This window comes from Taudactylus pleione, unplaced genomic scaffold (genome assembly GCF_031769625.1).
Source record: "Taudactylus pleione unplaced genomic scaffold, aTauple2 ptg000259l, whole genome shotgun sequence".
Classification (NCBI taxonomy): Eukaryota; Metazoa; Chordata; class Amphibia; order Anura; family Myobatrachidae; genus Taudactylus; species Taudactylus pleione.
Window position 1 is genome coordinate 4,073,734 of NW_028284661.1, and position 12,235 is coordinate 4,085,968.

At 45.6% G+C, this 12,235-nt stretch overlaps 1 protein-coding gene across 3 annotated transcripts in view; it reads right to left on the reverse strand.

Annotated features, from left to right (window-relative positions):
• Positions 1–9,300: 9,300 nt before the first annotated feature.
• Positions 9,301–12,235, reverse strand: part of MCM9 (minichromosome maintenance 9 homologous recombination repair factor) — a 137,253-nt gene continuing 134,318 nt past the window's right edge. For 2 of the 3 annotated variants that reach the window (XM_088480978.1, XM_088480979.1), the window contains exons 13-14: positions 11,275–11,420; positions 9,302–10,890 (exon numbers count right to left, since the gene is read on the reverse strand). In XM_088480978.1, coding sequence (XP_088337104.1) covers positions 9,477–10,890; positions 11,275–11,420 — 1,560 coding nt within the window. In that variant the 3' untranslated portion in view covers positions 9,302–9,476. Of the gene's footprint in view, positions 10,891–11,274; positions 11,421–12,235 lie in introns of all 3 variants that reach the window. The other variant, XM_088480980.1, reaches the window with a different exon arrangement.

The following is a 12,235-nucleotide window of genomic DNA, read 5'->3' on the forward strand; positions in this document are numbered from 1 at the left end:
CTGCTGCATGCAAGCAGACGATGTTGTCAGTCCGCGCACGCATCCAAGTGGCACTGTGCATGCGTCCTGATCGTTACTATGCGGGAGCTGCAGAATGAACTTTGACACAGAGTGAGGAAATTTTGGTGGGCATTTCTGGGTGGTAACAGGGTGGTGACAAACGTATGTATGTCATGGTCAGCAACTGCATCCTAAGACACAGTTGCACTGAAACAGGCGGCCATGTTCAGACATATAATCTGCTATAGGGCTGGTGCAATGTTCGTTGGTGCAACTGATGCGCTCAGAGCCGGCCCTAGCCATTTTGGTGCCCTAGGCAAAATTTTGTCTGGTGCCCCCTAGTGAGTGTGTGTAAAATATATATATATATATATATATATATATATATATATATATATATGTTCCACGAGGTGGAAAGTGCCACAAAATACATAGGCACTGAAAAGTTGCCATAATACCCTTCGCTGTATGAGAGCTTATTTGAAACTGGACTACTGCACCTCGTGGAACTTGTATGTTATCTGTGCGGGCACCCCGGGTGTCTTTATCATAACACAGGGAGAGCCGGACCATGTGGACTATTAATAAATATATATATATTTTATTTTTTTCATTAGAACAGAAATTAAATAAAAATAAGGAAAGAATCCACTGACCCCAAATCTTGATACAATGCTGCCACTGGGCTGGGGAAGGTGCCTGTAGCCAATATCACTGGAGCGGAGTGTGATTGCAATCTACCTCCAGCTCTTTATAGGAGGCTGCTGCTGCGGCAGGGATAGAAGGCCGGGACAGCGCAGCGCGGGCGCTACATCATACGTAATGACGTGACATCGTTCTTCTTTACAGTAGCGCATGCGCAGTGCGCAACGCTAGTCTCCAGCCAGGGATGGAGTCCGGCTCCATTGTTTGTCTATCTACGTTGACCTGGACGTTGGGGCTGCGCTGAACCTCGGGGGCCCGGACGGGGGTACCTTTGTACCCCGTCGCTGGGCCAGGATGGGGGCAGCCGCAGTGACAGAGCCTTGGAATTCCCCTAAAGCATCCAGTCGCCCCTAAGCATTTACTTATAATGCCTATGCCTAGGGCCGGCTCTGGACGCGCTTTAATAAAGCACGGCCAGCTATTGGGCGCCTCTGTACGAATACCATCATCTATAGCATTAGTGTGCACCTGACTCAGGCCCAGTCTTTAATTACTTTAGTAGGTTATCGAACAGGCACAGACATCGTAAGAGAGTCTGTGTAGGAAATGCAAAAAAACAACCCCACACACTTTCCAAAGGTTTTTCTTAATGGAAGAGGCAGAGCACTGATGTGATCCACTATAGAGATTTCTACATATTCCCTTCAAAAACAGTTATTTGTGGTCAAATCAGAATGGGTGTGATCACTACAACACATGATCATTACATACACCGGCAGATGGTGTTAGCTCCACACAGCAAAAACACTATTCACATTATCATCCCATTCAAGGACACAACCCATCTAGAAAAAAAAAAAAAAGTCCAGCCACTGACAGATTGCGCTATACATTTATATAGTAGGAATAAATAACTATACACACTTGGATATACATTACAGGGACAATGATAATTTTATCAGGATAGACTGCACATAGATGCAGAGCTTCATTAAGATAATATATGGTCAGTAATAAAAACTTGAATATATATTTACTATATATAATTACGGCAAGAGAGAGCCCCCAAGTCTGACACTTCAGGCGGAAGCAATAGCCAAAAGAAAAAAAGTCTTAGCTGTAAGCCATTTGAGATCCCCCGAGTCCAGGGGTTCAAATGGAGGGCCCTAAGGACAACAGCCAAATCCCATAGCGCTACAGGAGGGACAAAGGGAGGCTGAATGCGAAGGACACCTTGTAGGATAGTGTCGATATCAAAAAGAGGAGCAATCCTTTGCTGGAACCCCATTGAAAGAGCAGAGACATGCACTTTCAGGGAGGCAAGGTGGAGACCAAGATACAAACCTGCCTGCATGAAAGCCAAAACACTGGATATCTGAAATACCTGGGGGTCGCAACCTTTGGGACGAGACCATTGAAAGTAAGTGTGCCACACCCTGTGGTAATTGTAGCAGAAGCTGGTTTACGCGCTCTGAGCATGTTGTTAACCACCGAGCCAGAAAAACCCTTGGACCTGAGGAGGGATGTCTCAAGAGCCACACCGTCAAAGACAGACAACCCAGGACCGGGTAAAGGCAAGGACCCTGAGACAACAGGTCCGGACCTCGAGGTAACAGCAACGGAGTGTTGATGGAGAGACTCTGAGGATCTGAGAACCAGTGACGTCTGGGCCATGCTGGAGCCACCAGCAGGACAGCGCCTCCCTCATGTTTGAACTTCCGAAGTACTCGAGGAAGACGGGAAATTGGAGGAAACAAGTAGGTAAACTGGAAGGTCCACTTGACTGACAGAGCATCTACCAAGAGAGCATTGGCATCTCTTGTGCTGGACCCGTACACTGGCAGTTTGTGATAATGTCGGAAGGCCATGAGGTCCATGTAAAAAAAGCCCCACTTGTTCACTGGGAGATTAAACACTTTTTGGTGAAGAGACCATTCCCCGGGATGCACGTCGTGACAGCTGAGTTGGCTTCCCAATTGAGAACTCCTGGAATGAACACTGCCGATATGGCTGGGAGATGACCTTCCGCCCATGTCAGAATGCGTGACACCTCTGTCAATGCCGCCCTATTTCAAGTTCCTCCTTGATGGTTGACGCTTTCTGTGAAGTAAAAGTCTGGCTTGCTGAGGGCCCTGAAGACCGCCTGAAGTTCCAATAGGTTGATTGGCAGGGCAGACTCCTCTGCTGTCCACCATCTCTGAAAGGAGTGTGGACCTATCACTGCGCCCCAACCCCGGAGACTGGTGTCCGTTATCATGAGGACCCAGTCCAGAATCCAAAAGGGGCGCCCCCTGGTGAGGTGGCCCGTCGGAACCCCCCAAGAAGAGACAGACGCACCTTCGGAGAGAGCACCATCGTTTGCCTTATGCGATGGGATAATCCGTCCCACCTGCAGAGGATCAATTTCTGCAGAGGCCGGGAATGAAGCTGGGCATATTTCACCATTTCGAACGTATACACTAAGGAGCCCAGGAACTGCATTGCAGAGTGGATGGACACTCGGCGACTGTGGAGGCATCTGCGTACTTGCATCAGCAAAGTGGAGATCTTTTCTGAAGACAGAAAGATCTGCTGCTGTTGCGAATCCAACAGAACTCCCATATGCAGCATCCTTTGGGATGGAATCAGGAAGGACTTCTTTCAATTAACCACCCGTGCATCAGCAGCATAGATATAGTCAGCTGTAGGTGGTGGTGAAGTCCCTCTGGAGACCCTGCCAATAGTACAAAGGTTGTCCAGGTATGGTAACCGGCGGACCCCATGCCGCCGCAGATGGGCTGCCATTACTACCATCATTTTGGTAAACACCCGAGGTGTAGTAGATAGGCCAAACGGCAGAGTCCGAAACTGGAAATGTTGTTGCAGTACAGCAAACTAGAGAAAACGCTGGGGAGCCGAAGCAATTGGAATATGCAGGCATGCACCCTGAATATCCAGAGACACCATAAAAACCCCAGGTTCTATAGCCAGTATTATTGAGCGCAGAATTTTCATCCTGAACCGAGTTACCCTGAGGAATTTGTTCAGGGACTTAAGATCAAGGATAGGCTTGGATCCTTTTGGTTTTTGAACCAGAAAGAGATTGGAATAACAACCCGTTCCCCTCTGGGGCAACGGGATTGGTACTATGACTTCTGCTTGCAGCATTAATTGTACGGCTTTTTGGATTTGAAAGGCCATGTCATCCCGTGAGAGACAACTTCTCTTACCCAGGTGTCTTCGGTGGTCTGACACCAACACTGGACGACCTGAAGAACTCAGCCTCCCACCCTGGTATCCCCAAGAGGGATGGCCCATCCTATAAGGCTGAGGGTATATCCTCTGACTTTGAAGTAGGACTTGTACTCCAGGCCTGTTTCTTAGGTCCTACAGCCCTACTGGTGGCCATGGAAAGGTCCGACCTGTGGGCTAACCTTGAGGACATAAGGATGGAAAGGAGAAGGTGCAAGGCTTCGCTGAAGCCGCAGGCAGAAACCCAGAATTAACCGCTGCCAACGAGTCCACAATCCTGTCCATGTCAGGACCGAACAATACATCTGTATGGGAAGGGTATGCAGTCGGGAAACCGGCTGCCTTAATACCGACAGCCGGGTTGGTTTATCCTGGCGTGGGATAAATGACCGGCATCTATATCTAGACGCCTGTCATTTACCCGACGCCGGGAGACAGGCATCCCGTTCGAAGGGATGCCGGGCACCGCGAGCGGACAGCCGCGGGGGGAGGGTTAGGTTTAGGGCACCCGGGGGGGACTTAGGGTTAGGCACCACCCCAGGAGGGTTAGGCTAGGGGAAGGGGAGGTTAGGCACCCCCGGGGGGAGGTTAGGGTTAGGCACCCCCCCGGGGGACTTAGGTTTAGGCAGCGGAGAAGGGGTTAGTCACCCCTAAGGAGGGTAAGGGTTAGGGGGCTAGGTTAGTTTATACTTACCTTAGGGACGATTGGGATTTCCAGCGCTGTCGGGCTTCTGCTGCTGGGCTCTGCAGATCTGTCGGGCTGCCACTGCCGGGAATCGAACTACCGGCCATGCGGCAGCCGGGATTCCATACCGATTCCATGGGAAGCATTGTAGGCCTTTCTTGGAATCAGCATCTTCCCTCCAAGAATGCCACCACAGGAAACGGCGAGCCGCCACAGCTCCCGCCTAGACACTGGAAGTCAGGAGGCTGATATCCAGTACCGCCTTCTCAATATGTGTTGCTGCATCTCTGATGTTACCAACCAAAAAAAACCTCTGAGGCCTAGAATTGAGGGAAGGTATATAGACTTCCGGCAAACCTCCACCTTCCTAACTTTTAGGGAAGAAATGAAAGGCATAGGTAACGTAGCACTTGTAATTAACCATATTACATGTGAATCTAATGCAGGGGATGAGTTACATTTCATGCAAGGAACTTCAGGAAATGGATATCACGCAGCCAAATGTCCCTGAGGTTGATAACTCTTACCGGGCGTTCACCAGGCTGTAGCCCTGCGATCAACTAACTCATCTGGTAAAGGATATTCCGCAGAATTAGCCCTTTATTTGTACAAACAAAGCCTGCTTGAACAGAGGAGCTGGTTCGTCATCCTCTATGACCCAGACGGCTCTGACAGTTCACACCAAAGCAGGAATAGTAACCCCAAACCGAGTCTCCATCTCCAAGTGGAGGGGACACAGGGTTAGAGACATCCGCAATCTCTCCATAATCAGATGACATCTGAGAGAGTTTTGTGGACTATGCTTACACCAGAGGATGCCTAGATGGCTTAGCGGCTTTCTCCTCCAGCAACAAGTCTGTAGAGCAGTAGAGGTAGCCGCCATCTACCCCTGGCGGGGGCACAGGAGGAATCTGCATAGCAATAATCTGTTGTGGCAATTCCTGAGAGGGAAAAACAGACTGCTGCGGTAACCCCATAGAGGGGAAACCAGCTGGCACCGCTAAGCAACCCGTAATAGTAGCCAGGACCTGAGATAAAAGGAAGCCCTTTTAAAGGGGTTCTGCACAGGGACCGGGACATTAGAAGGGCCTGGTGGATTATACCACCTAATCCATCCTGTACCATCTCCTCCTCACATAAACCTGCAGCACCTGACCTGCAAAATAGCACTGTGGGTGCAGCAGAGCGCACATTATTGTCCCTCCCAGACGTAGCTGCAGAGCAATATTGCACACAATACGGCACTGAGTATTAATGCCACCACTAAGTATTTTTATAATACTGGCTAGGAAGGCAAAGTGTGTGTGTGTGTGTGAGAGATATTAGAAACAGAAAGCGCTAGCATAAGTCACATACCATGCAGAAATGAACCTGCACCATGGCACTATAATCAACTACGCAGACTCCATGTCTGGTAGGCAATAGTGCTGCATACACTGGCCCAAAAAGGAGCGGTATGGAGGGGGACCAGGCACATGCTGGCCAGAGAGAACTGCGACATTACCATCCAAGAAAATGGCCTCCAGAGACCTCAGAGGTGGAGTGGCCAGAGGAGAGCAGCTCAGCGTAGCCAGACCGCAGTGGAAGGGCGCGCTGAACTGAGAGGAGGAGCCGGCTGTTAGACAAGGAAGGCAGCCTCCCCTGGCCAGCGTTTAACCCCCGGGACGCTGGACTATTCCGTATCACTCCAGTCTGTCGTCCCTGGTGGCGGCGCAGGTCTCAGTGCCTGGCTCCACATGCTGTCATCCCCAGGGAGTCCCCAGCCCTAGGGGAAAAGGACTGCGTCTCAGCGGGTCACCGCCGCTTACCTTGGTCACCCGCCGCGTACCTTGGTCCCCAGAGCACCCAGCCACAGTCCAGGGATCCTCCGGGGTCCCTGCTAGCCAGGACCCCGGAGGCCCGCCGAGATTCCCGGATCCGTACCAGCGACTCAGGGCTGACGGAGCGATAGCGCGGATGTCCCCTGGACTGTCTGCACTTGAACAAAAAAAATGTAAAATCTTCAGGGGCTGAATAACATCCCCACTGCGTGCAGTGAACAGACTCTGGCCGGGCACCCATTGAAACTGAGGTGTCTCTGGCCCGGGGGCGGGGTATAGGAGGGAGACCCAGTGCATCCTGGGAGAAAAATTTAACTGCATGGTGCCCGGATGACTCCATCAACACCTATACCCCAAGGTCTCTCTGTGGAGCCTAAGGACTCTGAAGAGGAAAAGGCCCCTGTCTGTCAATCACTTGAAGTATAAATCCTTACTACAAACAAAGTCATATTTGATCGCAATTCAATCAGAGCGTGCGCATTTCAGCTAAGACGCATGCACAGTCCACCATTAAACTCTCAAATGCACGAACATCAAAATAGTGTCCATATCAGAATCAGGCACACCCACCACTAATAACAATAATTAGCAATTACCTCCATGCCATCCTGTCCATAAAGAACACTTACCTTGTTGCTCGAGATTCCCATGTAAGGAGCTGTGAGATCACATGGTGCTGATCAGTATTAGTTTAACCTGCAGTCCTACTTATTCTTCAAGTGATCATATAGCATGAAAGCTCTTGTCACACAGTCTCCATGGTCCTAGCTGTGCCTTAATCTTTCTCTGTAGAAGTTACCTTGCATAATGACATTTTAAGTGGTGGACACTATAAACGAGCAATATTCCTCATGTGTGCCGTACCAGCTGATCAGTCCCTGGATATCTTCCACACTAGTACACACTGATCACACACTCAGCATGTGGGGATGAGCTTGAAGGCAGCGCATGCAGTGGGGTTGAGGAGCATGGCAAGCAGGAGCAAAACACAGTTTGACTCAGGAGAGTGGACTAGCAAAGAGCCCCGAGGTACAGTGGGCTAGTGCTGGGTACACACCATACGATGGTGTGACCCAGCTGCGTGATGTTAGGATGCATTGCATGCGCAATACACAATTCATTTTATCATTATATCTGCCATGCAGGACAGTATATAGGATGATGCAATGATTGACAGATCGGACGTACGCACTATAGGATATATTGTTCTGATCCGTGTCAGAACAATATATCGTACTCTATCTTGTGTAGTGTGTACCCCAGCTTAAGTGGTATCCATGTGTGGCATAATATGAACAGGGGGCACTGTAACGATACAATCTCTCCTTAAAAAAATTGATTGTGTGTCTTTACAATTTTAGAATCTTCAGTGTGCTGAGAGTTGAAAATCCCACAAACTCTCTCAGAGTACTGAGGCATGACTCTACTAGCTGCCAGCCTCCTTAAACTGCCTAAGCTGTATGCTGCCACTCATTTTAGCATAGGACCCAATGGTTAAAGGGCTTACCCTCAATGCGAATGGTCTCAACTCCCATCATAAGCGGAGTTTAGCCCTGTCCACCTTCCATCACTAAAGAGCGAACACTGTAGCTGTCCAGGAGACGCATATTTCAACCCTAACAACCCCTGTTTCGGGATCATAGATAGCCTACGTTACATGGCCAAAGACCCTTTCAAGTGGAATGGAGTGGCCATTTTGTTCCACGCCAAGACTCTTAAGCAGAATGTGGTAGAATGGAAGGTTTCTTATCTTGACAGGTTCTGTCAAGGAGAGAAGTTACATTAGTTTTCCTTTACCATCCTAACTGTAGACAGGTCCCCTTCAGTCGTGAAGTATTTAAAGAAATTCAGAAGGTCCGCCTGGGTAGGCTCATTTTATTGGGGGGACTTTAACTTAGTGCCTCACCCTAAACCACTACTACTGCTGTACAATTCAATAAACCTGACATCTGGTCAGTTTAGTGTATCTGGAATTCTACTGGCGTTTCCATTTAACTCTGGATATCACCTCCAAATAGCACACACATCCACATATGTACCATGTTTGGCACTTGTACATTTTTAAACAGTCTTATTACTATATGTTCTTTAAAAATGTTAGGTCACCATCACCCCATGATTAGCAACCCCCTTCCACATTTTCTTTTCTGTATGCCGTCCTTCTGAATTTCAATAAAAATTTAATATTGAAAATTAAAAAAAAAGTTGAAAGTCTCTCATATACACAATTGAGCAGTTACATATATAATTTCAAAACAAGTGCTGTCTATACTGATACTTATCATTGCCGCACTGTAGTATATCTCTCTCTCATATATATATATATATATATATATATATTTATTTCAAGAGGTATAAAAAAATAACATGATACTCAAGGAGGTATTATTTTATATTGCCCTGTACCATTAGCGCTGTGAATAGTGTTGATTAGTTTACTTATTTTGGATGTCCAGGCTCCATTTATGGCTGCTGTGAAATTCTGTGCTAATGGGACTTTAATTTTGATTAGAGTGGGGGTATAAATTTGATTTGAGCTGGGTGTTGCAGGTGGAAGCTCACCGGCGAGCCTGTTGCCCATGACTGGCTAGAGAAGTATCACTTTCCTATTTTGCTACAAATGATATTTACTTATTCCACAACACATCCCTTTTGTCCCTAAAAATATAAATTGCATTAACAAAAAAAACAAAAACACATTTTTTTTTCATAAAAAAAAAAATGATGTCCTTAACTGGTAATTACAATAATTATACAAGGGTAGAGATTTGGCAGCAAAGGACTGTTTCACAGCAAATGAGATTTCTTTTTCACATCCAGAAATGTTTCCCTGTGTTCTTATAGTTACAGGAGGACGGTGATGGTGTGTGCACTGAGCTCAAGAGCAACATTCATTGCAATGACATTGGCTGCCTGCGTATTTGGAGAACAATAAATGGTGAACACTGCCATCTGCTGCTAGTATAAGGGATGCAATATACACATAAGAATAAATAATTCTGTACAAAGAGTGGTGGTGCAAAATTAGGTGTTCACTTACCACATAGAGAACGTAAGGCACTACTTCACAAACAAGGGTTTAATATGCATTTAAATCATCTAACTGATTTTTTGTTTTGTATTTCATCATTCCAATCAAAATCTAATGTTTCATCGTCTAAGTCTGCAGTATAAAACAGAGATTTACTGGTTATTATATTCTTCGTACTGGGAGGATCCAGCTGAAAGCATTTCCTTTTTGCTCCCACACTGTGCTCCCTGGGAGATAGTGGGTCTTCCCTGTTGGTGGTGGCAGATGCATCAGCCGTTTTGGGATCAGATGTTGATGTGAAGGAGAATTGTGCCAGCTTGGCCAGAGTACTAGAAGAGACTTTTCTGCACTGGGTCTCTTCAGTCAGTTTATGTTCCTCACTTAGATACACAGGCAGGGATATTGCATTGCTTGAAGATGATTCTTTTGTCTGAATTGCTTCTTCTACGGTGGTAGCACATGAGGAATCCTTCTGCCTCATAAGAACAGAACTGGATTTCTCCATATTACTTGGTTCCCCCAATAGTTTCCGTATTTTTTCTGAGAGAGGAGCTTTTGGCTGATTGTCAGAAATCCCACAAATCCTATTTTCTTCATCACCATGAGAAGTAGTTGTGAATTCAGTTTCTATTCCCTGACAATGCACTAGTTTGGTTTTTTGCTTAAAAGAAAACTTGGCTAATTCAGCTAGTTTAGCACTCATCCCTGGATCCTTCATATCTGCTTTCCCTTCTTCTGGATTCTTCACAGCTGTTCTCCCCTCTTCTGGATCCTCCATATGTGCTCTTCCTTCTTCTGGATCAATGTGGAGGAGATTTCGTTTTCTCCCTCGGGCAGGGGTACTATGCAGAGGAGCAGCCTTTGAAGTACAAACATCATCTGAACAACCTCCAGTTTCCCGGCACTCTGCTGATCTAAGATTATCAGCTGTACTTTTAAGTGACTGTTTGTTCAATTTTTGCCATTTTTTAGAAACGTGCTCTGTAACAACTTCATCTGGCAAATGATTCACCTTCGTGTCACCATTGAAATCATTACTGTTAGTTTCTGCAAAGCCTGGCTGAGGTTTTATGCCTGTGAAGCGTTCAGTAGCATTAGATATAGGAGAAACATCAATGCTCTGGCGCACTGATGGGAGAGAATCGAACCAGCCCAGACTAGTGTCGCTGCATTTCTCGCTTTGGCTCTCTGAAGGACTCAATGTCTGTTCATTAGTATTCCGCTTCTTAGAATATTCCGTTTCCTGAACTTTGTGTGTGCGCTGCTTTAGTGATGGATCTGAAAAATCTCTGCAAGTCTCATTACTACTTGTAGCTTTTGAAGAAGTTTGGAGGATCGAAAATGTTGCAGTGTCTACATGTTGTGAAGCTTGTGGATGCACATTATCATCGTAAAATGTTTTATCTCCCATGGAGCAAGCCCATCCATTGGCTCTACCTTCACCAGGTTGAGGCTTGCTGGAGTCTTCATTTTGTAGTCTGTTTTGAAAAGAAAATATATATACAGTATAATAAACAGCATAAACGTCTTCTACTACCACTATGATCCATACACTGTCATTTGGTATAAACTTTAAGTAGTAAAATATATTGAGAAGGTACAGAGCCAGCTCATCGGTGTTATGTATTTATGTATGATTAATGATTATATGTGTTCTGATGAATTTAGGTCAAATTAAGGCTGCAGTTCTTAGGAATTAGACATATATGATATATACACACAAATATAAGCAAAAAGACAAATCTCACAGTATTTTGTAATAATACCAAAATATTGGTAATCTAGCAATGCTAAAAATAACCACTAGGAGACAGTCAATGCTGCAGCTTTCTGTGGTACATAGTTGCAGTTAGTGTAATTACCGTTCCAGTCTCTGTAGCTCTTCTCTCAAAATGTTCTGCAGACCAAGCCTATCCAGGAGAAGCTCACACTGCATCTGGTACTGTTCTTGTGGATTTTCTGGGAATGATGTGTGTAGGGCATTCACCCCTCCAAGCAAAGCACCTCCCTGCATTAGGGGGAAATACAAGAAACTGCAAAAACCAACCAACAAAGCATATTATACTATATCATCAGATGAAGGCATAATCCCATAATGATCTTGTAGATAAATTTTACCTGTGAATTGTGGGTGCTGAAAAGACTCATTATGACTATTACACATTAGGTCATATTAATGTTATACACCATGTTTTTTAACGTTTATTTTTATTTTTTATTAAATATAGGAGCCAGTTAGTGATATATTTATTTTCTTGGAATTGCTTTACTATAGGCTAAAGATGGCATTTTATAACAACATAACTGCAAGGATATGAAGTACCTTGTCATTATAATATTAAAATGTAATTATAATTCAATCTATTAATATGTATTTGACAGTATTTTTGAAAACAAACAAACAATAGAAACCAAAAACACAAAATGACACATTTTAGATCCTCACCTTCCTGGCTTTAACAAATGCTATATGCTGAAACTATAACTCTCATATTCCTATAAAACTGGATCACAACTGTCAAGTACATGACATTTGCAACAATGAAGCTGCCAGATCCACATGGAGAAGTGTGCTAGTCATCCCCACCAAACTCTACATACACGGTTACTGTCCTCATATCCCACCTACCCTGAGGCCAATTCCCGCTGACCTTTTCTTTTTTCCCCATTAAATATTAGTGCAATCAATTCAGGTCACAATGGACCAGTATTCATAAGTTTTGGCTAACTTCAGTGATGGCTGGTACTATGGTAGGAGCATGGAGCAATCCCAAATATCAGACACACTAATCGCGACAGGATCAGTAAAAATACACAAGGGAG